The sequence below is a fragment of the Apteryx rowi genome, unplaced genomic scaffold (genome assembly GCF_003343035.1).
Source record: "Apteryx rowi isolate R43461 unplaced genomic scaffold, aptRow1 scaffold_29, whole genome shotgun sequence".
Taxonomy (NCBI): Eukaryota; Metazoa; Chordata; class Aves; order Apterygiformes; family Apterygidae; genus Apteryx; species Apteryx rowi.
The window spans coordinates 379,461-402,429 of NW_020449307.1; the positions used below are offsets into that span (position 1 = coordinate 379,461).

The 22,969-nt window shown below is 42.5% G+C and overlaps 1 protein-coding gene across 2 annotated transcripts in view; it reads left to right on the forward strand.

The window, feature by feature from the left end:
• DPP6 (dipeptidyl peptidase like 6) overlaps positions 1-22,969 on the forward strand; it is a 437,043-nt gene that overhangs the window by 147,970 nt on the left and 266,104 nt on the right. Inside the window, exon 1 of one of the 2 annotated variants that reach the window (XM_026069253.1) lies at positions 17,498-17,554. The exons of the other annotated variant lie outside the window; for it this stretch is intronic. Coding sequence (XP_025925038.1) covers positions 17,498-17,554 — 57 coding nt within the window. Of the gene's footprint in view, positions 1-17,497; positions 17,555-22,969 lie in introns of those variants that run through there. 2 annotated transcript variants of the gene reach the window in all.

Here is a 22,969-nt window from a genome sequence, read left to right on the forward strand (position 1 = left end):
GTAGGGGAGGATGAGGGATGGAGCTGAGACTTGATAGATCATCTGGGCATTTTCTCCCCTTCTTCACACACAGACAGGCAAATGACCATGGGCACCTATGAGCAGATACAAAGTCAGCTGGAGGGAGAGAGGAATCAGGGTGAAAGAAACCAAAGCAGAGTGATTTCCAGCCCAGACTCGTGTTAAATAACTTTCCTTCTTACCCACTACCCACTTCCCCCAGACTTTCCCACAAGCAGTTGAAGTTCTGCTGTAATGCATGACCTGCAGAAGGTGAATCAAAAGCTTCTGAATAAGTGGAAAACCTTTTGACACCTCCACTTTTCGAGTTCAAACCAAATACAAGAAAACTACTTTCCCATGTGGAACTCATTGCCATGGGAAGGTGCTGAGGAGAAGAATTTTTCCAGGCTTGGAAAGAATATGGAAACTTGTATCAAAACTAAGAATATGGCCGCTGCTCTCATTAGTTGTAACACACTTTAGGAGGGCTGATAAAACTCAAACTGCATGGCTTAAGTCAAAATTTAAGTATTATAGACGCACATAAAAGCTAAGTTGGGAGCTTAGCATCCTTCCTGTCTCTTATGCTTTCTGAAATATACCCAATTAATTAGCCCACTGGTGCTCTCTAGCCACGTCTCTAATCCTGTGCGTGCATGAACAAAGAGCATTCACAATTACAAATATAGAGTTTAGAAATATAAATAAAGGTTTTGGAAGGAATATTCATCTCTCTTAACCATAGAAAATTTGTGATTTGAAACAGGTTTTTGAAACTTTTTTCACTTTACTCTGTGGCTGATTTTGGCTGTGGTACTATAAACTGTGCTAAACTGACCATTGGTTTGATCCAATGTTCTGTGTTTGTATATTGTATATATTGTTCTGTGTTTTGTATATTGCCTTCTGATATAGAGAGATCCTTCATTCAGAAATGGCTTCACCCACAAAGTAGCTGAGTTACAGGCTCCCTATTAGATTTTATTACAATATTTGATAGATTTACGCACTCATACAATTTGGTGTTGCTGTGTCACAGATAACATTAACAGAATTAACTATATAGAAAAAGCCTTTATATTTTACATAATGAAAACTAGCTTAATTTCATTTTTGGCCGGAGGGTTGTCTTCAAGCTGAGAGGAAAAAATATATAATTTTGTTATGCTTTATTAAAATATTGTCTTATTTTTTTTCCTTTAGAGTTTCTCTAGTAAGAGCAGCATGACCAAAATCTCTTTCACTTTTTTCTTCCATGAAACTTGAAAATGGGTAATATTCCTTTGATGGTTCTGTTCTGTGGTTTTATTGCTGGGACAATATTGTTTCTGTTAGAGCTAGTGATCAATGCTTTGTATGTGTTCTTAAATAGATCTGATGTGTGATGATGATGGTGCTGTGCTTTCTCAGGCTTTGAAGTCACTAAGCTAAATATTGTCAAGTTTGCTAAATGTTGGGGTGAAGAGCCACTGTATTGCCAGACCTGAATGCTCAAGAAGTAATAATCTATACCAAAAAGAAAAAAAGAGAATATTGGCATCTTTAAAAGTAATGTATTTTGGGTCCTCTTTATCTCTCTTCTGGGGTTTGCGCTTTTTGTGTTAATGAAGTCAAGCTTTTCCCTTTATTCATGAAGGCCAGAAATTGATTGTGTGTTTTTTCTTTTTTTTCTTTTTAATGAAATCTGAGATTCTCACATGGCTCACTGAATGAGGAATTTAAAGAAAGCCCCGTACATCGTTATTTTCTGAAGATTTAGTTATGGTGGTGAATGCAAGGAAAACCTGGGTGCACAGTGATTCAGTGAGACAGTTTGTTAATTGGTTCCCCAGCATGAGAGTAAGAAGACTCCATATCATATGGAGGCTGTATTGCCCAGTGGGCTTCCCTGGGCTTTGCTGGAGTTTGGTGTGTTGGGACAGCATATGCATCTGTACTCCCCTCCTTGGCACCTGTTCTGTTTGAGTGAGGATGGAGACATAGCTCTGCTTCTGCTTCAGCATCTTGGTATTTATGGTGCCCTGTTTGCCTTGTCTTTTGTAAACTGTACTTGTCGCCAAAGTCTTAAGCTGGAGACCAGAGGTATCTTAGGGTGTGGGAGCAACCTTGTCATGTTCCCGCAGCCAAGCATGGTGTCCAGGCTGATGAGCCCTGCTGAGAGCCCAGGCTGGGCTCCAATCAGCGCAAACTCCTTCTGGGACCACTGAACTGCAGTAATGTGTTTTAACAACCAGGCCATTCCAGCAACACAAGGTTAACTTGGGGCCTCTTTCTCCTCTCCGTGGCATAGACGTGTCCTTTGAGGTGCATGGATTAAATCTGCTGTGCTTTAGAGATCTTGTGCTTGCTTCCTGCAGTCTGGTCTTGGCCCATGCCGTGGTTACATTTGTGTTCTGGCTCTTTGAGGGCAGTGGCCAGGCAAGTTTGCTGATGTGCACAAAGGGGACAATTTGAAAATGTTATTGAGGTCACCAAAAATCCCCTTCCCACCCTCTTTACCAGCTCTGCCTGTTTTTCAGAGTACCTCTTTCTATCAGCCTCTCCAGGCATGCAAGTGTAAACTACCCTTTTTATCATCTATACTTCTGCTCTTGGGTTTGCAGACATATCTTGGTCCAGAATAAGAGATTGATAGCCCAAGATGTTTGGGGAAAAAAAAATAACTGGTGCTTGCTCTTAGTTGCTGGCCAACTTGTCATTGAGAGTTGCTGTGATCTGGGAACAGCTGCCTAGCTTCACCCCAGCAATGACTGTATTTCTGCAGTGGGTAAAGCAATTATTGTCGGTATGCCTTGTAAATTTTGAAAGGCATCTGTTGTTCCTCTGAGGTGAATGGTGAAATGGAAATTGATGCTGGTAATAAACACAATTATAAAGAAGGCTGCTGGAAAGACTCCTGATCTGTAAGGAAAAAGTGACATTTTAGGAGCTGTGCTGTGGATCTAATGAGAATTGGTATTGCCTTTTAAAGCCTCTTACTGAGGCTGGAATGAAAGGTCTGATAAAGTTGCCTCCACTATGTGATGCTGTATTATGTTTAAATTTTTGTTTTTATCAAATGTACATGATGGCACAATGAATTACGTAGTAATTTCCTGCTCCCTGTATCTCATTTTCAAAACCGTGGGTTCCGGTTTTTGTTTGTTCTTTTTGTGGGTTTCTTTGGGTGTGTGTGCTTGTTTTGTTTTTGTGCCCCCCCGCCCCTTCTGTTTTTATTACAAAAGGGAAAGGAGTCAGAGATTCCTTTTGAAACCTTTCCTGAGTTCAGTAAGGCTTAGACTGGTAAATTCCACGCCTTCATTAGGGAATTGTAGAGCTGCAAAATGCCAAGAAAAGTATGAACCCTTGTGTTTGTTGCAAAGCCTCTGGCTTGGTCTGCCTATAGAATACAGTCTTACCAACAGTAATGTCAGAGAGGAAGAGGATGAGAATATGTGGTATTTGAGAAGACTCCAGCTACTTGGTAGTTTGAGCCAGGTGTGTAGATCTAGGCCCAGAAATTTCAGTCTTTAATTTAGAGACAGTTTTGTGCAAAAGTCAGTGACAAAAGAGTAGAGTTGAAAATAGCTTTAAATAATTACTGTGAAATTAAAGGACTATTTTGAAGTTGTAATCGAGTTTGATGCATCATGATTATGTTATTGGTAGCAGTTCCTGGCTCATCCAATGTTATTATTGTAGAATCAATGTTTTTCATTTAATGTTTTCTGAATCATTGTAATCTTCTATGGTACTTAATTGAATAAAACACAAGATTCACTTGGAAGAGATGCAGATACAAAGTACTAAATTTCTCAGAGGAAGAATGTTTTTGCCTTGTTTAACCCAAAACATCAGTTTATTTGCAAATGTAATTGATACTGGCTTGAATAGCATTCCTAGAGCACATTAAATGGGATAGCCATCAAAACAATATTAGATTTATGGCAGATGAGTGTAAATAGTGCAAAATTAACTGTAACAGATTCTGGACTGTAAATACACCATCATGTCCCACTATGTATGGATCAGAGGTTCTTAGTCATGAATGATTCTTTAGATGTGTTTGTATGAAAGGGAAAAGCCCTGTACTCTGACATACCCCCTAACGCTTGTTCTACACAAGTTATAGGTATGCGTTTCTATAACACTGAGATGTAGGATAATCCAAAGACAAGGATAAAGACCAGGTGCTGGTCCCTAGCAAGGCTGCAGACTCAAAGTTTCGGTATCGGAGGCCAGTGCAGTAAGTAGAAATGTAACACCGAGTTCAGTGGACTGTGTGTTGAACCCCAACGGGCACCGGCTGACTGACAGAGCGTGGGAACCTGCGTGGGGAACTGTGCCTCTTAAAACCTTGCTCGACCCAAATGGAGATGTAACGGGACCGAAAGCTATTGAGTGCTGATGTGAATCATTCAGGCTTTTTGTATCCAGGAAGGGTACTTTGAACCGGTCTATGAAAGGAGGGGAGAGATGTGACGCTGCAGACACAGAGAGTGTGTTGTAGCGCAGGGTGCCTCAGAAGTGAGTACCGGAGAAAGAAATGTCTGTCCGACATGGACTTAGTCAGAAAAACTCGCGAACAGTAAAAATGATCTCTTTGCAAAAAGAAAGCCGTGAGCTGGGCAGATGGCAGGCAGAATACTCCTCTTTTTATTGCAAGTTATTTTCAGCAGGGACTGTTGTTGTGTGGAACCTATCTCCAGCCCGAAGCACGGAGAAATCCTGATCTGTGAGGCTCCTGGGTGCTGTTATAATGCAAACAATTAAAAATTAGTTTATTTTTCTTTTAGCTTCATTACAATGAATTCCTAATACATTCACTATATTGATTGTGTGCTACTCTACTACAGCATTATTTTTTTTGAATAGATACCTTTCAGTTTTGACTTCAGCTCTCAGAAATGGATTTTCATTTATACTGTGTCTGTACTGCACTTCCCTGACTATGTAAGGAGGCTTTAAAATGGATGTGCATTGCACTTAGAGGCACTTATAGCCACTTTACAGAGCCAGAACAATGTCAAGAAGCTCTAGTGCCTGGGAGAAGATGCACAGGACTGTCAGGTTGGAAGCACTATCAGCCTTTTAAAACAATTAGCTATCTTTGATTATAGAACTTTAAAGCTCATTTGCAGCGCAAAATTTGGAGAAGAAACTTTACTTCCTATGTCTATCGGAAAAGGATTCCTTCCAGGTAAATTAACTACCACTTTTTCCTCATTGAAACAAAGGCTGAATGAAAAGGTGTTCTTGTACTGTGCTTCTTCCATGCAGTGTGGGTTCCACTGTGTCAGCAAAGGTCTTCACCTATCATAAGGTTTTACTCTACCATCTCTGTCTGTGATTAACTTCTGGTAGGTTAGTAAGCCTAACTCTTATTAGGGAGAAAGCTAAATCTTTAAACAAAGGTTGCTTTCGGGAAACCACTTGGAATCCTCCAACTCATTTGCTGAAGAATATATATAAAAAATATATATATATTTCATATATATATATATAAATGATACTGCAGAGTTTATTTAACAAAGAGATACAAAGGGAGTTCATTTTTATTATAATTCATGTCATCCTAATGGACCAGTTGATAAGAAAATGTCCTGTACATGAAAATGCAATGCTGAATGGACAATGAATGTATATTTATTTGCTTTCTATTGCTACCACAAAGATAAGCCAAAAATCTCAGGCCAGTATCTAACTTGTAACATGAACTATTTAATCAGGCATATGTCTTGCTACTGCCAATACTATCCAACATTAAATCAGTTTGAAGAATATACTAAATTAAACCTTTTAAGACCACAACTGACTTGTCTGGTACTTGTGTAACTTTTAATCACATGCAACTTGTCCCTGGCATCTGTGAAGGGAATAAACTGTGTTGAAAATAAGATAAATCTCTTCTGGACAGCTCATCTCCTGACTTTACTTCCAGACATAATCAAAAACTTGATCTGCTACTTAGAGTTTTCCCATTTACTTTGACTTCTCTTTGACTACTGGAAGGGGCAAAGCTATCAGACCAAGGACTGCTTAGGAATCCTGTCTGTTACAGCTTTTTACAATAGTTTCCCTTTCATGCTCTGATTTACTGGCAAGCATGAATGCGTATACTTTTCCCATCAATCTATTATGCTTTCTCCTCATGTTAATCCTTTCAGAGAAGCTGTGGCTTGTTCTCATATTACCAAACTGCAACCCAAAGTGAAAAGTAGTTAACCATCTATTCAGGGCTCTGGATTGCTCTATAAGGCAGATGGAATTTTTGTTGTTGTTGTTGTTGTCTGCCCCCTTCTCCCCCCCCCCCCCSCCCCGGGCCMACCTCCATTTCCATTCTTCCAGGTTCTTGCAGCTTAAACTTCTAAATGTCCCATTGTGCAGCCACTTTCCACGCTAGCAGAAGTCTTAATCTATAAAGAAGGACAACAGAAATGTAAAGAGTGCTCATTCCATGAATGAATATAGGTCTTAAGTTGGCTTACTATCCCTGGAAAATATGCCCGAAAGACTGTTTTGGGGTAATATTTCTGGTGTTCTCAGGTGCGATTAAAATCTTCCCCCTGTTGTTTTAAAATGTTTGATCTGCTCTACAGAGCAACACAGTGAAGGGTGTTGCAACTTCTTTTTTCAAGTGTCAGTGTGTATATGAAGGTGAACCTTTATAAGTTTTCCTAACACAACACGTTGTAACTGCAAATATTTCACATGTGGAGGGTAACACATCAGGTAGAGCTAGACAGAGACCTAGGGCCTTCCAGAAGAACACACTTTACGGAGAAGCCTGATCCAAGCATGTGATTCCGATACTGATTTGCTATTGCCTCCTATTGCTGACAGCCAGCCAACAGGCTTAGATTCCTTCTGCTCTTCATCTTGCCAATAGGCCATAGGTTGTGATAGTGCAAGGCCTGATAGACAACAGGGAGATGGAGTAGACACAACTTTTGTCTCTTTGTGGGCACTGTTGTTGTGCTATATTATATTTAGGCAATTGCTTGTGTCATTTGCATCTGTGATGTACACATGATCTGATTTTACATACTTTTTACATGTTTTCTGATTTTTATTTTTTTTTTACATATTACATACATTCCACTGGTATATCTCAGACCCATATATGTAATTGGATATATGTTATGTGTTGTGATAAATAAATGGTTCTGTCTGCAACACTATCAAATTTGAGTCCAAATTTCATACTTTGCATGGTTTCCTAAGGGATATCTCTTTGGGGAATTGCCTGTTCTCGCATAGTTAAGTTTCTGTAGGAGCTGCACTGCAAAACTATAGAACTTCCTGTTAGTCTCAGACACCTCAAATTCCTGTCCTTGTGCTATCTTCTAAATTAAAGGAAATCACAAGTTTTTTTGTCAAATAATTCAGAGATGTGCTCATTTTTTCAGCTGTACACTACTTTGAGATGTTTGTCCCACTGTTTCTTTCTCACTGTCTTTAGAATATGGTAGAATAGGAAGGTTGCAGCTGCCATGACAAGCAGTAACATGCTGAAAATAGTGTTACTGGAGACAAACTCACTCACAAGTATTACAGAAGGGATGTATCTGTTGATTTGGGTTGTAAAGAGGAAGGTACTATCAAGTACATCTCAGTAAGTAGCTGCGTAACAATCTGTGGAGGCTGCCGTGTGTTTTAGTCATAGTCACAAAAAATAGTGAAGCCGTACTCGAACTTGTTAGCCCAGCAAGCTATAGTGGGATAATATCGGTCTTACTGAGATGTGTGTCCTCAGTCACTTGACAAATGGTGTTTACCATGCCTGGAACCCTATTGCAGCATTTAGCCATCCAGAGCAATTCCTGTACCCAAATCACTGCCACTTACTCTCGCTGCTTCATCCTTCCCCTGCCTGGCTGTTTTTACCTCAAAGTAACAAACATTGGGATGGGAAAACACAGGGAGTGGTCTCAAATTCTGCAAGTGACTCGGTCCTGCCTGTGGCTCTCAAGCATCCCACCCTGCTGCTGTTATTTTTGTGCCACCACTGCCCCCCCACCTTCCCTCTTCCAGCCTTGGAATAAAGACATACCCGAATGCTTTGTTAAGAATTCTGGGTAGATGTTTCCAACTGGCCTGTTTTCCATAAATAGCGTTTCCACTAGAGGGCATTCAAAATACTGGTAACAGGTTTTAGCTGTCTTCTGCTTTAGTAAATATATCGTGCAAGACATGCAATCCAGAAATGTGTGCACAGGGTGGGTACTGAATCACAGCAAGGGAAAGTGAATTAAGTAACATGTGTTGCTTGTTTTATCTGGCTAGTGAAGTAGAATTACTCCCAAATGTTGCTTTCTGCCTCTTCCTCACACCTTTAGTGACTTGAATACAGGAATCTGAAAATATTTTAAGTTCTTGCCTTCTCCAGAAATGAAGTCATGAAGTAGACAAGAAGTGTGTTAGAAATGTATGCCTGTTTTAGAGAAGACTAAGTATCTGTAGTATTTTTGTTGTTCAGACTCTGGAAAAGGCTATTTTTGGGGTGGTGGAAAAGCTTATCTACCATAGAGCTAGTAGGAATACAGCAACATATGTTTACCATAACAGCTTTCATTTCAAGAGATCTACAAACACTTGAAAAAAAGATTGCACCAGTATACCAATGTTTGGAGCCATCACAGCCCACATCAGTAACTCGGGGCAGGGAGTGTGGGAGAACATCACAAACCACCCAGCTCCAGCGAGCAGTCTGGGTAGGGAGCGAGTTACACTCAAATGAAAATATTAGTGCAGGTGCCAGAGCTGACACCCTTGGTGTCATGACATCCTGGTGTTATGCAGAAACGCTTGTGAGAAGTTGTCATTAGGCTATCATGGTGTTCAGTGGATCACCCCTCGTTGGGGTCCCACAGCATCCCACCTTTGGGCTTGCACCCTTTGCTGCAGGCTGTAGCAGGTCTGCCCTGCTGACCCTATGAGATCTGATGGTGACAGCTGTTGTGTTTTATCTTCAGAACCTGAGGACATTTGGTCCTTATGCCTGCATCATTTGTGAGACCTCATCAGATGTGGTGGTATAACTTCCAACTGAATGTGACACTTTTAAGATGAATGTGTATTATATGCATCTATCTACTTTAACAGTGTCAGTATTTTGCATAACCCCACTATTGAAAGTATACGGATCATGTTGTAAGTTCAAGTATTTTTATCTTTGTTTAAAGCTGATGTAAACATAAATGAAAAATAACAACCATTGCAATGAAGTGTACTTCATAAAACAAATGCTTAAAAATCCACTTGCTCCAGCTGTGGCTTTTATGTACAAGGATCTCTCAGGCAATTGTATATGCTTACATAAGATCTCTTTCTCAACATTTACATTTAAACCAGTCATCATCTTATATGCAGATCATTTATTCGTCCTATAAATCACTGTTGTAGCTAAAAATGAAGATCAGGCTCTCCCATTTTTAAGCACTAGGCTACTAAATAGCCTCATATGTTTGCAGCTGTTTTGGAGATGTGGATTCTCTGTTTGACAGTAATTTGGGGATTCATTTATTTATTTATTTATTTTTTTCAGTGCCTTTCATCACTGGCCATCTCTTTTGCATTTCTTGATTTGAGTATTTGAGTCATGAAATATATATTGTGGCTATTCCATAGAACTAATGTTCAAATAAGGCAAAAAAAGGGGGAGCAGGACAAAGAAATAAATTCTTCCACTCACTTCTACAGCAACAATGAAAAAAAACCCATCCTGAAGCAATGAGGGCTGGACTCAGCTGCTATCCAGAAATAACCAGAGAGAGGGAAAAAATGGCTGTGCAGATTGATCCCTAAGAACATGGGGAGCAGAAATACTAAGCCAGGCTGTGAGGAGGCAAACTTTGAAAAACCAATTTGGAAACTATTCACAGCTGGCACTGAAGTTGAGGCCTCAGAAGTCTCTCTCATGCAGATAAACAAGCTAGAATGAGGCATCTGTTGCATTGCAGCTGCCAAGGTCACACCAGCAGGAAYAGACAGAGGGGAAGGAAAAAGGCAGCAGCAACAGCACATTGCCAAACAACTATGGCAATGCGAATCATGTGACTTTGAGGCTGTATTGATGTATTAAACTATATTTGCTGACTCAGAATAACCCCATGGTGCATCAAAAGTAATTTTTTGTCAGGTGTAATCCACTTAAACAGTAAAGTCAGACTATTAGAACACGTGCTTGATCTTTAGGGTAAGCAAACCAAAGTGGATATATATCCAAAGAGGTAAGGGCAGAGGTGCCTGTCATGTTCCACAGAATCACAATCCAGTTTAGGCAGGAAAGTGCTCTGCAAAATAGCTCTAAGCTACAGACAAGCAAGCAGACTTCTTCACAGCTTGTGTCCCAGCATTGTCTCATTTGTTTACCATGAACTGTGGGATCCTCGAACTTGGAACAGCACCGAGAAACAAATAGTGACAGAACACAGTTGCTCAAATAAACCTACTATAGTCACTATGCCTAAGTTTAAAAAAAAAAAAGGGGGGGGAGGGCAGTGTAGAGAAGGCTCTGTGATGCACAAACAGTAGCAACACCATGGGACAGGTACACAGACCCACAAGCCATTCTTGCTGTATCAGTTCTCTCATCATCCTCCATTGGATGTGGAGGAAGGCTGTGACAGATAGGAAATGTCTTCAAGCTCGTAGAGCCATCCTGCAGTGCATCTACTGTAGGAACAGATATTCATCCAAATACCAAATTAATGACCAACTAAATAAATTGGGTTTAATCTCTTAAATGAAAATACCACACCAAATTGCTTTCTTAATGATCTTGGTCATCAGTAATAGAAATGTGATGTATTTTTATCTGTGACTTTATCCGTAATCTACTACTGCCTCTAGCATGCTCAGATAACACTTCAAATTTGGAAAACCATCCATTTCAGTGAATCCCCAAGCCACAGCAGTCCCCAGTGGAGCCTCTCAGAATTCATCTGAGTATGGAGCCTCCCTCATGACTATCTCTTGGCAGAACTAACTTGTTAAAGACAACAGGAGAGGGATAGCGATAGCAAGGCTGTTACACGGTAAAGCTAATTAATACACATCCTTAAAGGCCAAAGCTTTTTCCCTCTTTACATAAAAATAATTTCTCTGAGATGCCCCTTGACAAACTAAGAAGTTTTGCCGAAAGATAGGGATTACTTTGGGACATGATTAGGTGTTTGTGTGGTCTTCTACTAAGAAATAAAGTTGAGAGGCAGCACTGGAGATGGTATGTAATCAATACAGAGTCTCTGAAGCCTTTTGTAGGAATAGAGCTGCACGTCAGCTGATCTAATTGCTAAGTGTTTCAAATTTCCAGTTCTGATTGGGGCCATTTGCTGTGCAATAATGTAATATTACTATTGTCACATCCTTGGAGAGTGGCAAGGCGAAAGTTGCGCTTTCAGAGCAAAGCAAAATGAAATTCTCCCTCTCCAAAGCTTATTCAGATAAGCATGGAACAGAGACCTCCAGAATGAACAGCCACGATGTCTTGCTGCTTTGGTGACATCTAGAAGCATAAACTCCTGTGAAGAGAGTTTTTAACCAGAAGGTATAATAAGCTCCCCAAAGACATGATATGCCTCCTGAGCTTCTGAGATTTACACTGAAGGATGTTACAGGGTCATTTGTTCCACAGGTAAAGACCAGTGCTACATACACCTGTGAAAAGCAAACACATGATAGAATTCATGGGCCTTTGGCATAGGAAAAACATGGAGAGTGGCCATGTTCAGGAGTGAGATTCCTCTAATAAACAAGCATAGAGATGGAGAGTGACTGGCAGGTACTATATCACTGCGATGACAGAACAGTTTTCTGGAATGGCCCTTTTGGAGAGTGATATGACATTTGAGGGCATATGCCTACTAGGTAATGCAGCCCTCATGGCTGTGCAGCGCTCTCCTGCTCTGGGGTCCCATGCATGAGGAGTGCTTGACCTCCAGCACCGTCTCTAGTGGTGGAGCACAGATCCCTCGGACTCACTGCATCTGGGGCAGAGCAACCCAGAACAGTGAAGGGCTGTGCCACAGCTTTTCAGGTGGATGAAATGTTGGCACGGGGACTGGGGAGAGTGAGATGTATCTCAGGAGAGTGAATCAGTCACCAGTGCAGGACCATGACGATGTCATGGATAGCCTGCCTTGCACAGACCCTTCTGTCTTGCTTCCCACTCTTTGAAATCCTCTAGGAAAGTTGGAATGGTGGGGGGATAAGGTGGCTGCAAATGTGTTAAATCATATTCAAAGATTAAATAGATTTCCCTCTCCAGGAGTATGCTACTGATCTTAGAAGCATGGAGCATGGTACAGCTGGACCTTCTTCTCCAAGTAGTTTGCTGTTGCCAGAGAAGCTGCCAGCCTTGCATCCTCATCCTGCTGTCTCCTCTCTGGAAAGCAGCAGCAGCAGCTGAACACTGTTCCCCTTGCATCCTGTAGGCCTGTTTTGATACAAGCTAAATCAGTCACCTTTCAAATGACCGAATGGTAAAATCCATGGCTACAACATTTTTTACAAGCTCTTCTCACCCTCCTGTAGTGGATGTCTGTGCTGGCAGACTCTTTCACTTGCTAAATTGTCCAACTATTATCTCCTAGCTCCATAACACTATATTCTAAAACCTGTAATCTGTAGAACTTTTCCTTTGTATCCTACCTGTGAAACAGCAAAAGAGGGTTTGTGCATTTGTTTTCACATTGCCACAGATTGCCAGAGTATGTGCTTTCTTGGGCCATGCACCCTTCTCGAACTGCCCTTCCTGAACTTCCAAACCAGGCAAAGAAGCAAAAGCAGGTACATATTGAGTGTGAAGTGCAGAGGGACTGGCTGTACAAATACAGGTTGAGTAGAGTTTTCTGCTGGAGGTATTGCATTATAGTGTCCCAGGTAGTAATGGGTTAGACCCACTAAAATTTCAGTGGGATCTGGTCTTTATCTAGAGAAGAGAGAGCAGCAGCAGGCTGTGCAAAGGTGCAGTTAATCAAGCAGTATTCAATTCTACCCACTGGCTTCAACTTCCTTGATGTAGTAATGAAGGGAAAATAAATAGCCTGGTTTGGCATAGCCAGAACTCCAGGTTTCAAAGGAGCAGAATATGCCTCCAATAACTAAACCCACTGCTGCTGAAGGCTTGTTTGTGTCCTTGCTTAGCCAGTAATCTCTTGAACAGATGTGTGCAGCCAGGGGACTCTCTGTATGTATAGGCTGCTGCTGGATCTGGCCTCTCTAACATATGGTGCATGTGAATGCTCTGCACAGACTCCTGAGGGCCCATTGCTGCTCCCTGTGGAGGGGATGCACTGGATCCATAGTCAGCAGAGAGATTCATTTATATGGAGGGGCAGGATCAAGGATAGCCTTAGTAAACAGATCTGCTTAAAAATTTTCTGGGAGCAATAACAAGCTGCTTCTTCCTGTAGCATGCGCTGGCGTAATGCATGGTCGTACCAATGATTATTTTGGTTTAGATCTTAAGAGTGCATAGGTTTTCATGGCAGTGACTTTTTAAGATTTTAGTCCACTTTGTCTTACAGAACCATTGCAGCATTATTTTCCATTTGTAACATGCAAAATGTGCAACGGTCTTTGACCATCAGGGAGCTTTGTGGTGGTTGCTAAGATGCTCTCCCAGAACTCATGGGAGCTCATTTTGAGACTGATTCTAGACCACAGTTCTGTTCCTCTCAGTCTCAGGGAATGAAACACTTCCCTTCTAGCAGTAAATGTTTTATGACACATATATGACTAATTTGTTACAAGGTAATTAAAAATTATCTGTCTCACTGCAATGCTGCATGGTTTTGTTGAGACGAGCAATCTAGGTGAAGATGAGCTGAGAGTCCAGAAACAGGTCTTTTCACCTGTCATTTGCCCTTCTACTGGTGGAAGGAAAACAGGCTGTCTGCCTTGCTAAGGTGCTGGAGGAGCTAATTGATGTCAAGAGTGGGGATACCCTTCAGGTGGTTGCAACTGGTGTTTTGGAGATGCAGCTTGGTTAATAGGGAGAGCTATCTGTGGTCACAGTGGTGTTCCTGAATAGTCACAGTGGCTGCCTAGTATGGAGCTCATTCATTAATGGAGGGATGCTCAAAACCTGAGGACAGCTTGTGCAGCAGGTAACAAGCTTGGAGAAATGGCACCCACAGTGCCGGCTGAGACAAACCCTTTGTGGGGGACTGGCAGTAGGGGAGGAACAGCCTGATGCATCCTGCAGCCCGTTGGAGAGGAAAAATGTGCTGCATCTCTTACTGTGATTAGCTAGGATGTTGCAGAGCAGGGTAAGGTGGAAGGTTATATTCGTAGTGTCCTTCTCTGCCGGTGCCTCCTACAGTACGCTAAGTGGTTCTGTCCATGCAAATCCGTCTGCCTGGGTAACTGCTGGGGTTGGCAGAAGTTGATCTTGTCCTGTGATAGGGAAGTATTAATCTTTGATAACTGATGACTCAGCCAAGCAATGAAGTTGGTACTCTAACGTAGCGTGGAGATCAGGATAGACAGCCTCAGCTGTGCTAATATGGAAGAGGATAATTCTGTGCCTGTTAATAATCACTATTTCCAAATGGCAACAGCCACTGCTTGCTCTTCCAGTATCTTCTCGGGAGGCCCGTTTGGCTATCCTCCGAATCCCTGTGATGGGGGACGGGTGGTGATGGAGAGCTGGAGGATGTGGTTGTCTCCTGCTTCTGCATCCCCCTGGCAGCGAGCAGTGTTGTATGGACACCGGAGGGGGTGAACCACCACCGCAGGCTCAGGGATGATGGAGAGGTACCACTGGGCAGAGATATGGGATCAATGTGCCAAAATGTCAGGACATGCAGCGAAAACGCTCAGCATTGCAATGCACCTAGGCAATGGAGCTGAGCCACGTGCGTTTGCATAGTTAACTGCTGGGCTAATTAGCACAATTAACTCATTATGTATCTGACAATAAGCTTATTGGAAGAAATCTAAATTGTAAGGAAGAACGGTCATTTCCACAGCTAGTGAAAACTGTGTCTTAAATTGTTAACTGTGAAAGAATTAAAAATGCTTAGAGAGGGCATGCAAAGATAAACAAATAAGAACAAATATATTTATTTTCAGTGAATGTAGACTTAACAAGTTCAGTGGTTGCCAGTGTAAGTACTGAGGTGTCAGAAGCGCAATGAAAGGGACTATGCAGTGAGAAGGACCAGTTTTGCAGAAATTTCCAGGACATATTGCAAGGAAGCAGAAAAGCAAAATTCAGTTTGGTTTAGTTTGAAGTGCTCCTGGGAATAAAAATAGCAAAAGCGTGGAGTAAAGCAAGACTCAATTGCTATCCACAACAGGTGGAAAAACAGACTGAACCAATTGGAAAATTCAAACTGATCCAGTCATACAAGACCTTGAAAGTAATCCTGTTCTGATGGCTGGGGAAAAATGTGTGAGAAAGAACAGCCTCTATAAACATTCACAAAATATTGCGACCAAAACTATTCAGACGAAAGAGATGAAACTGCAGTGTAGGCTGGGATTGTGCCACAGTATGACCCAGCAAGAGGTCGACACGGGCTGTTAGAATTAAATGTAAATTATTGCTTCTTGTTAGAGAGGTGTTATTCACTTTTTTTTAATGAGCTGTTGCCTGGATTCTGACATCTGGGATGAGACAATATTGTCCAGTTTCCTACCAGCAAAATTACGTACTGCAGATTTTTTGTCAGTTTATATGACCTGATGTGCTATGTGATGGTGAAAATGCAGAAATACTTAGGAGGTCTTAATGGTGGTTAGTAGATATTCTCTAGGAAGCTCAGCCCGCTGTTGATCTGACCCTACGCTGAGGATGAAATTCATTCTGGGTGTAAGGAGTACTGCTTTCCGCCGAGTTGTGTTCTTGGTGAACGTGACCATGTATAACAAATTTGTGATGTAAAATTGAGGCTCAAATGGGGCATAATCACTTGATTGCCAGATAAATATTTTGATAGTCCCCTTTCTTAGCTGGCTGTCTGCAGACTTAGCCGAGATCCCAGTATCACATGGCTGAGGGAACATTTAGCTTTTATACAAAGCACAGATGTGAGCCCTAAGCCAGATCCAGTCCAGCGCTTTGGGCCTGCTGGGAAGGAGATGAGAGGAGGCGAAAGGCAACATCATGGCAGGTTCACATCACCTGATGTTGAGGTGAGCTGGGGATTGCATCAGTCCCCAGCAAATTCAGAACAACCTTCACGCTGCTCTAAGTTTTGTCCAACTGCGCAAGATCCCCCGAGGGCTATTGGTGCACGATCCTTGCGTTATGCACCACGCACTCCTCGCGTCTCCCTCCAGCGCTCCTCGTGCTGGCAGCAAGGCAGGCGAGCGGTGCCGAAAGCCTCGGTTGACAGCTCCGCCGTGTCTGCTGCGCCAGGCCGCCCACGGAGAGATGGCTGAGCCAGAGCGGAGCGGCGCAGGCAGCGCGTGCCTCGCGTGCGACCGGGCACTGTGACCTACTTGGCAGCTCAAAGTTCACGAAAGGCAGCAAGGTTGACTGAGCAACGCAAAGTAGCCCCCACGGAATTAGGGATGCAGACAGATGCCTGGGCAGGGGAGAAGCTGGGGACACGTGTCACCGTGGTGAAAGTGCCACCCTTCAGCAGCCAGCCAAGCGGCTCACCAGGGATCGCCCCGGCTGTGTGCATCCCGTTGGTGGGAACTGCTCGCCCCGAAGGACATGTTGCATCCTCCCCACTTGCCCCATCCACCAGGGAGGTGGGGGAGAGAGGGATTTCCCACCGGGCGCACGCTGCGCCTTGGAGCCGTTCCCTTCGGAGATGGGGAGCGCAAGCAGGTGCGGGCTGCGGGGCGTTTGCACAGGAACAAGTTGGAGGAGAGGAGAGTGCTTTCCGCCAGAAATGCTTTCTGCATTCGCCGGGCTCTCCCCGCCGCCGAGAGGGGCGCGGGGGACGCGGCGGCAGGGGGGCCTTGAATCCCCACGCCGGCGCGCCTGCGGCTCCTTCATCGGGAGCGTTTGCGGGAGCGCCGATGACTGCCGAGCTCCCTGCTGCACCTTGCGAGAGAGGCACGCTCTGCTGCGAGGCGGCCGGGCATGCGCAGCTCGCGCTGCCGCCGGGGAGGTGGGGAGCGAGGACCACGTCGCTGTCTCCCGGCTCGGAGCTGCCAGTTGCTGGTTGCCAAGCAGTTATCATTGTTTCTGTGACGATTGCAGAGGCTGTTGCTAATTGAAGAAGCCCCCACAGCATCCTTTTTTTTCCTGCTCCTTCTTCTGCTTTTATTTTAGAGGCTCAAGGGGGAAGGCAGCTAGACTAGTGCTTTTTTGCCTTGCATTTTTATTTGTTTCTTCTCGTGGGGGTGGGAAATTTCTCAGCTGCTGATTAAGTGATGGACTAGTTACTCATCCTCATCCCTTTAGTCTCTGCGTGTATGTGTGTGTGTATGTCTGAACACACGCACGCACACACACGCGCGCACACACACAAGCTTACACACACACACACACACACACACACTGTAAAATCCTGTTTGCCACTGCAGTGGGCACAAATAGGTGAGCATGACTACAGCCAAGGAGCAAAATGCATCAGGGAAACAAGCCCAACAACAAGAACAGGTAACGCTTATTTTCCTTGATTTTAAAGCAAATGCAGATTTGCATTGTATAGCTCTGTGTTTCTTGTATGATTTATTATTTTATTTTATTTTATTTTATTTCTTTGTGTGCATTCCTAGAATTGTCAACTGAGTCACCAATCAGTGGCAAGAGGAAAGTACTGGGTAGCTGGGTTCAAGGTTTGCCTTCTTGATATGTGCATGTGGGGGGGGACGGACAGACCTGAAATTGTGCTATTTTTAACAGACTGCACCGTTTTTTCGAGGCTGTAGAGGTTTGTTCTGTAACTAGTTCTGCATGTGCGTGCGTGCGGTTATAGTATGTTGGGACAGAGGCCCCTTCTCGCTGGAGTAATCCCAGCTTTGCATTAGGAACTTGCGAGGCTTTTTACAGCTACTTTGCAGGTGGACATGAAATTGCAAAAGTAGGTTTCAGCTACGTACTTTGTCATGCACTTTTGGTGAATTTTTAGCCTGACGTTTTCTCTGAGAGGCGCTTCAGGGTACAGTGTGTGCTGGGAATGTGTGTGCAGTCGGTATCCGGGGGCAAAACCCAGCCATAAGTAGGCATAACTCTCGTTGACTTTGGAGAAAATTGCAGTGCTTGCACCCTATCAGAATTTGATTCATTTTCTTTCCCTTGGTAGGTGCTTTATGTGTTCCTGCAGGGGTGGAAAGTTAAAGACTTAATTTTCTCTGCCACGTCTGGTTTCAACAGAAGTATTCCTATTTGATTGTACTCGTCAGGACAGAACGAAGTAGAAACTTTCCCTGTCAAAAAAAGCAGGGGGTGGTGGGGAAGGGCACCTTGTTAGCCCTAAGCGACGGGTATAGCTAAGAAGTGGCGACGCAAGGGAAAGTCCGGTCTGAGATACCTGGGCTCCGGCTGAAGGCTGCAAAGACTCAAGGGCTCCGGGTGCGCCAGCGGCTCGGCAGCTCCATCCTGCTCCAGACCCGGTTCCCCTCCCTGCGCGCGGACGCGCTGCCTACGGGAAACGCAGGGCAGGCTCTGCGCTCCCGTTCTCGCATCCGTGGGCTTTCATTGTCTCCTTAAGATGCTGGAAGTTCGCCGCTTTAATCATCGGTTAGGACAGCATGGGAGGCTATTTTAAACAGATCTCTCGGGACGCAAATTAATTCTCAAAATAGTTCTTCCTTGCTTGACAGGCTGAGCGCCTTGCACTTTTTTTTTTCTTGGTGCTTTATTTTAGGGAAATGGGGAGGGGAAAGCATGGGGCACCCTCACGCTAGAATTAGCATAGTATAATCTGCATTTTTCAGGGTGACATTTTACTAATGGCCAAAACAGGACTAATGATTCAGTTAAAATAAGAAGAAAACAACTTTGATACTGAGAGTGAAGAAAATGTGCCTTCATCTAACCTTTCATCTGCAGTGCTTTTCTGCTTCTCTTTCTATTGTTTTTGGAATATGTATTTTTTGTCACTGCTGCAGGTTAAAATTAATACAGCTGTTTTATAGGAGGAAGGAGTGTAAAAACTGCCTTGTCTGAACAAAGAGAACTGTGAGGCTCAGCCCTCCCCCTTCTTAAAGCTGTATAAAAGTGTCAATTTTTGTAAGTCAAAAAGTGTAAGTCAGTTGTCTTTATAAAGGAACATTGTTTTTATTTCAAGTAGTGTTATCCATCAAATGCCATTTTGCTACTGACTTGCCATGTTTTTGCTACTTCTTTCTTCCCACATGAAGTACAAATGCCCAGAATATGTCTTTAGTATTATGCAGAGTCTTGACTGAATATATTCTATAGCTGATTGAGTTGCAATAATATTCATGTGGTATGCTTAAATATTCTGAAGGTACACTCTCTCTTAGCTTTGCCCTAGTGTGAGCATGAAATAGAAACATCAGGCATATATAAATATCAATGATATTGATGAATATTCAATGCTTGAGTCTGTAAGCAACTTTCCTCACTCCTTTTTTTTTTTTCTTTTTTTCCTTAATGTGTTATTATTAAGATGACTTGACAGTGGGGGGCCAAATCTAATCTGTGTCCATTGATTTGAGTGCACTTTTATCTTTTTACACCACATGCAGATCTAAACTCTTATTTAAAGTAGTTTATAATTGAACGAGTCTATCCAAATTCTATTTTCAGCAGAAAATTGGCTTGTGTATACCAAGAAATGCTATTTATTTTCTTGCTAAAAAATGATCAAGCAACTGAAAGCTGTACCTGGGATAAAACTGAAGGCAAAGTGCTAGTCTGACTGTAGAGGGTTCAGTCTCTTTCAGAAGCAGCTGCTGCTGTCATGAGAGATTGTGACTGTCCCTTTTCTGTATTCCTTATTGTGGTATCTTCTTGATCCAGAGGCATACAAGTTACACAGCTGGCTGAAGTATATTCTATGTCTCCTGCCATGCTCACCAAAACAAAAAATGACTGCTAAAAGACACTGCAAAGCAGGGTGGGGAAAGTTTAAAAACATCTGCAGAAGCTTTGCATGTGTAAACGAAAATCTAATTCAGACCCACACATCCATAGAGAAAGGAAGGTGTGTTTCATCTTGAGATTTGCAAAAATTATAATAATTAGAAAAATGATTAGAGCGTGGAAATATGCAATGCAATGCCTTACCTGCTTGAAATCAAGTAATAAGCATCCCTCTCTTCTGTTTGTTAATTAAAAACGTCTCTGTAAAGTTGCCTCCTGACCGGCAGCGTTGGCCACCTCCATGCTGGTTCAACTCTTCAGAATTCTAATCACTTACTTCCTTGCTCATCTGCTTCACATGTCTGAACTTTAAGTCTTTTAGTCATAATGTACAGAAAACATTCAGTACGTGATGGGTAATACTGTCTTTTACAGTCAGGTGCGATTGCTTGACCAAGATGTAGGTTGGATGCAGCTGCCCCTATACACTTAGGTGCTTTTGCCACAGCCATGGTTTGTTGTTCAAATGGTTGGAGATGGATGTGGTGCATTGTACAATAATTACTGCTGCTTTTCTGCTAGATCCAGTGCTCAAAAGTCCATAGAAAAGCTTGCAGATGCTACTAGGCTTGGGATCAGGCTCAAGAGGACTAGTAAACGTTGGTCTCTGTCTTGGGGGTTGTTAGCTGGACACATGAATATATCATTAAAACTCCTTTTCTATTAAAAAAGAAGAAAATAGCAACAGTAGGTCAAGTACTGGGTCAATGTGCTACAGTAATTTACACCAGCTGAAGATCTGAAGATACTGTTTTAACATTAGCCTGAAAAATTGTTTGTCTAATATATTGCATATAATTTAGCCTAATTCTTCCTACTTTTAATGGCCTCTGGGAATGCAAATATCTCTACAGTCATACAYAAAAATAAGGAGCCTTTTTTTATGAAAATGTGGTAATAGGCATAATGCTAAAATGATTCTTTTAAGTATTTTAAAAATGATTAAGCGTATCAAGGACATCAGGATCACAAATAATCAAAGAACACCTTTTATAAAACATATTCAAAGGGTTGATTGGTTAATTTGGTACTTGAACATTCAGAATAAATGATTGTTCCTGTTTCTTTTCCTGTATAAGGAAGAGCTGTCATGGATTTATAGGGAGCAAGATCCTGCTCTGAAACATGCACATACCCTAGACAAGGTTATTAATGACTGTTTGCATGCAGCTCCATGTACAAGACCAAAGATTAGGTTAGGAGGCAAAATAGCTCAAGGGCTGCTTTTTATTGGAGTGGGCTCTATTAAGGAATGGATTTGGATCAATAGAACAGTTCTGCCTATTAACTGTCATTAATATAATCAATTTCAAATTTTACAGAACAGATGAAATTTCCAATGATAGGTATCTTAAAGAGGAGAGAGAACATACTTAACTTGGAAAACCTAGTCCTGATTCAGGAATAAAAGGATGGAAAGATTAATATTTCACACTTCTAATGTTCCCCTGCCACTCTGCACTTCACAGAAATAGCCTGTAGTATGTTGCAGAGTGAGTGCTGTTGGAATATCTAATGTCCTATGCTAAAATGTGTCTCCATTGGAGCAAATTTGTCCAAAGAGCAAAAAAAAAAAGACACACTTTAGGTGTGTTCTGCAGGCTTTTCCCCTAAACAGCTGTATTTCAGGTAATTCTGGGATTCCTGTAGCAAGTGATGTCAGTCCCCATGTGCCCTATTGTTTCCTTCAAGGTCACAAGTATCCTCAACCTTTATAAGCTATGTTGCCACTTCATTCCCAGAGTGGGCTAAATCAAAAAGAGCCATTATTGAACTGTCTATGGCTATGCCTACATTAGGAAGTGATATGGACCCATAAGAGATGGTGCTGAGGTCCCGAAGCCCGTATATGCATTTTGGAGGCGAGGGGAAGGAATATTTCAAGCTAGTTCTAGACTGGTGAGATGTTCATTAGTGGTTGAAGAGCATTTTCTCATTTAGCTTCCTTCAAAAAGAAGCCGGTTTGCATGTTATGAAGCCGCTCTACAATGTGAAATAAAGCAAGGTAGATGGCTATAATCAGGAGATTTGTTTCAGTAGTGTGCTTCTGGTCTGAATGAAAATTCTAGGTGTACCCCACATGTCTTTAGCAGAGATGGGGTAATGTATTTAAATAAATGTAATTTCATGTGAACTGTGTTCCTGGATCTGAAGATATTTTTTTAATGTTCATTTTTTCCATGAGGTATGACTTAAAATCATTCCAGATCTGTTCTGCTTTACCTGAATGCTGTCCAGCAAATCTTTGTCACTGTGTGCCAGTTCAACATGCTTTATCCGAAAGAGTGCAACAATCCTGATTCTCCATAACACTAAAGCCTCTTTACATCATGGGAACAGTTCAAATTGGCTCCAAAGAGTGCAGGATCCCTTCACACTGTAAAGAGGCTGCAGTGGAGAGCAGATTCAGGCACATAGTATATCCTGTGAATTTTATCTGTCAAAACAGGGAAGGAAATTGCTCTTATATTTGTCAATACCATCCCCAGTGTATGCTGGACTAAAAAGAGCCACGACTGACTTTGCTATGTATTCTTAGCAAGATTTTAGCTGAGCATTGTAGCTTTATATTTGGAAGCAGACTGAGCTGAGTGTGTTGCAGGAAAGCTCTGATTTACGGTGCCGTTAATTGGTACATTCGGACTCCCCACTGTAGAGCCCCAGTGGCACAACATCCACGCAGAGAGAGATGGAGGAGCACCGTGGCATACCTCTGCACTCCCGGATTCAACAGTGGGCTGGGAGTAGCTTGGCCTGGAGCTGTGGAACAGGTGGGAGTAGGTCTCCCAGGAGATGAGCTAATTTAGCATATTATCTCAGTGACTTGTGATAGCAGTGCTCCTACGTTCTTGGCTGGAATGGAAAACTGTCATTTCCCAAAGGTGAATCCCTGCTTGTGAGAATCCCTCTTTCTAGCTGACTTGATGCAGTGTTTTGGCTCTGCTTCTTATAGTTGTACAG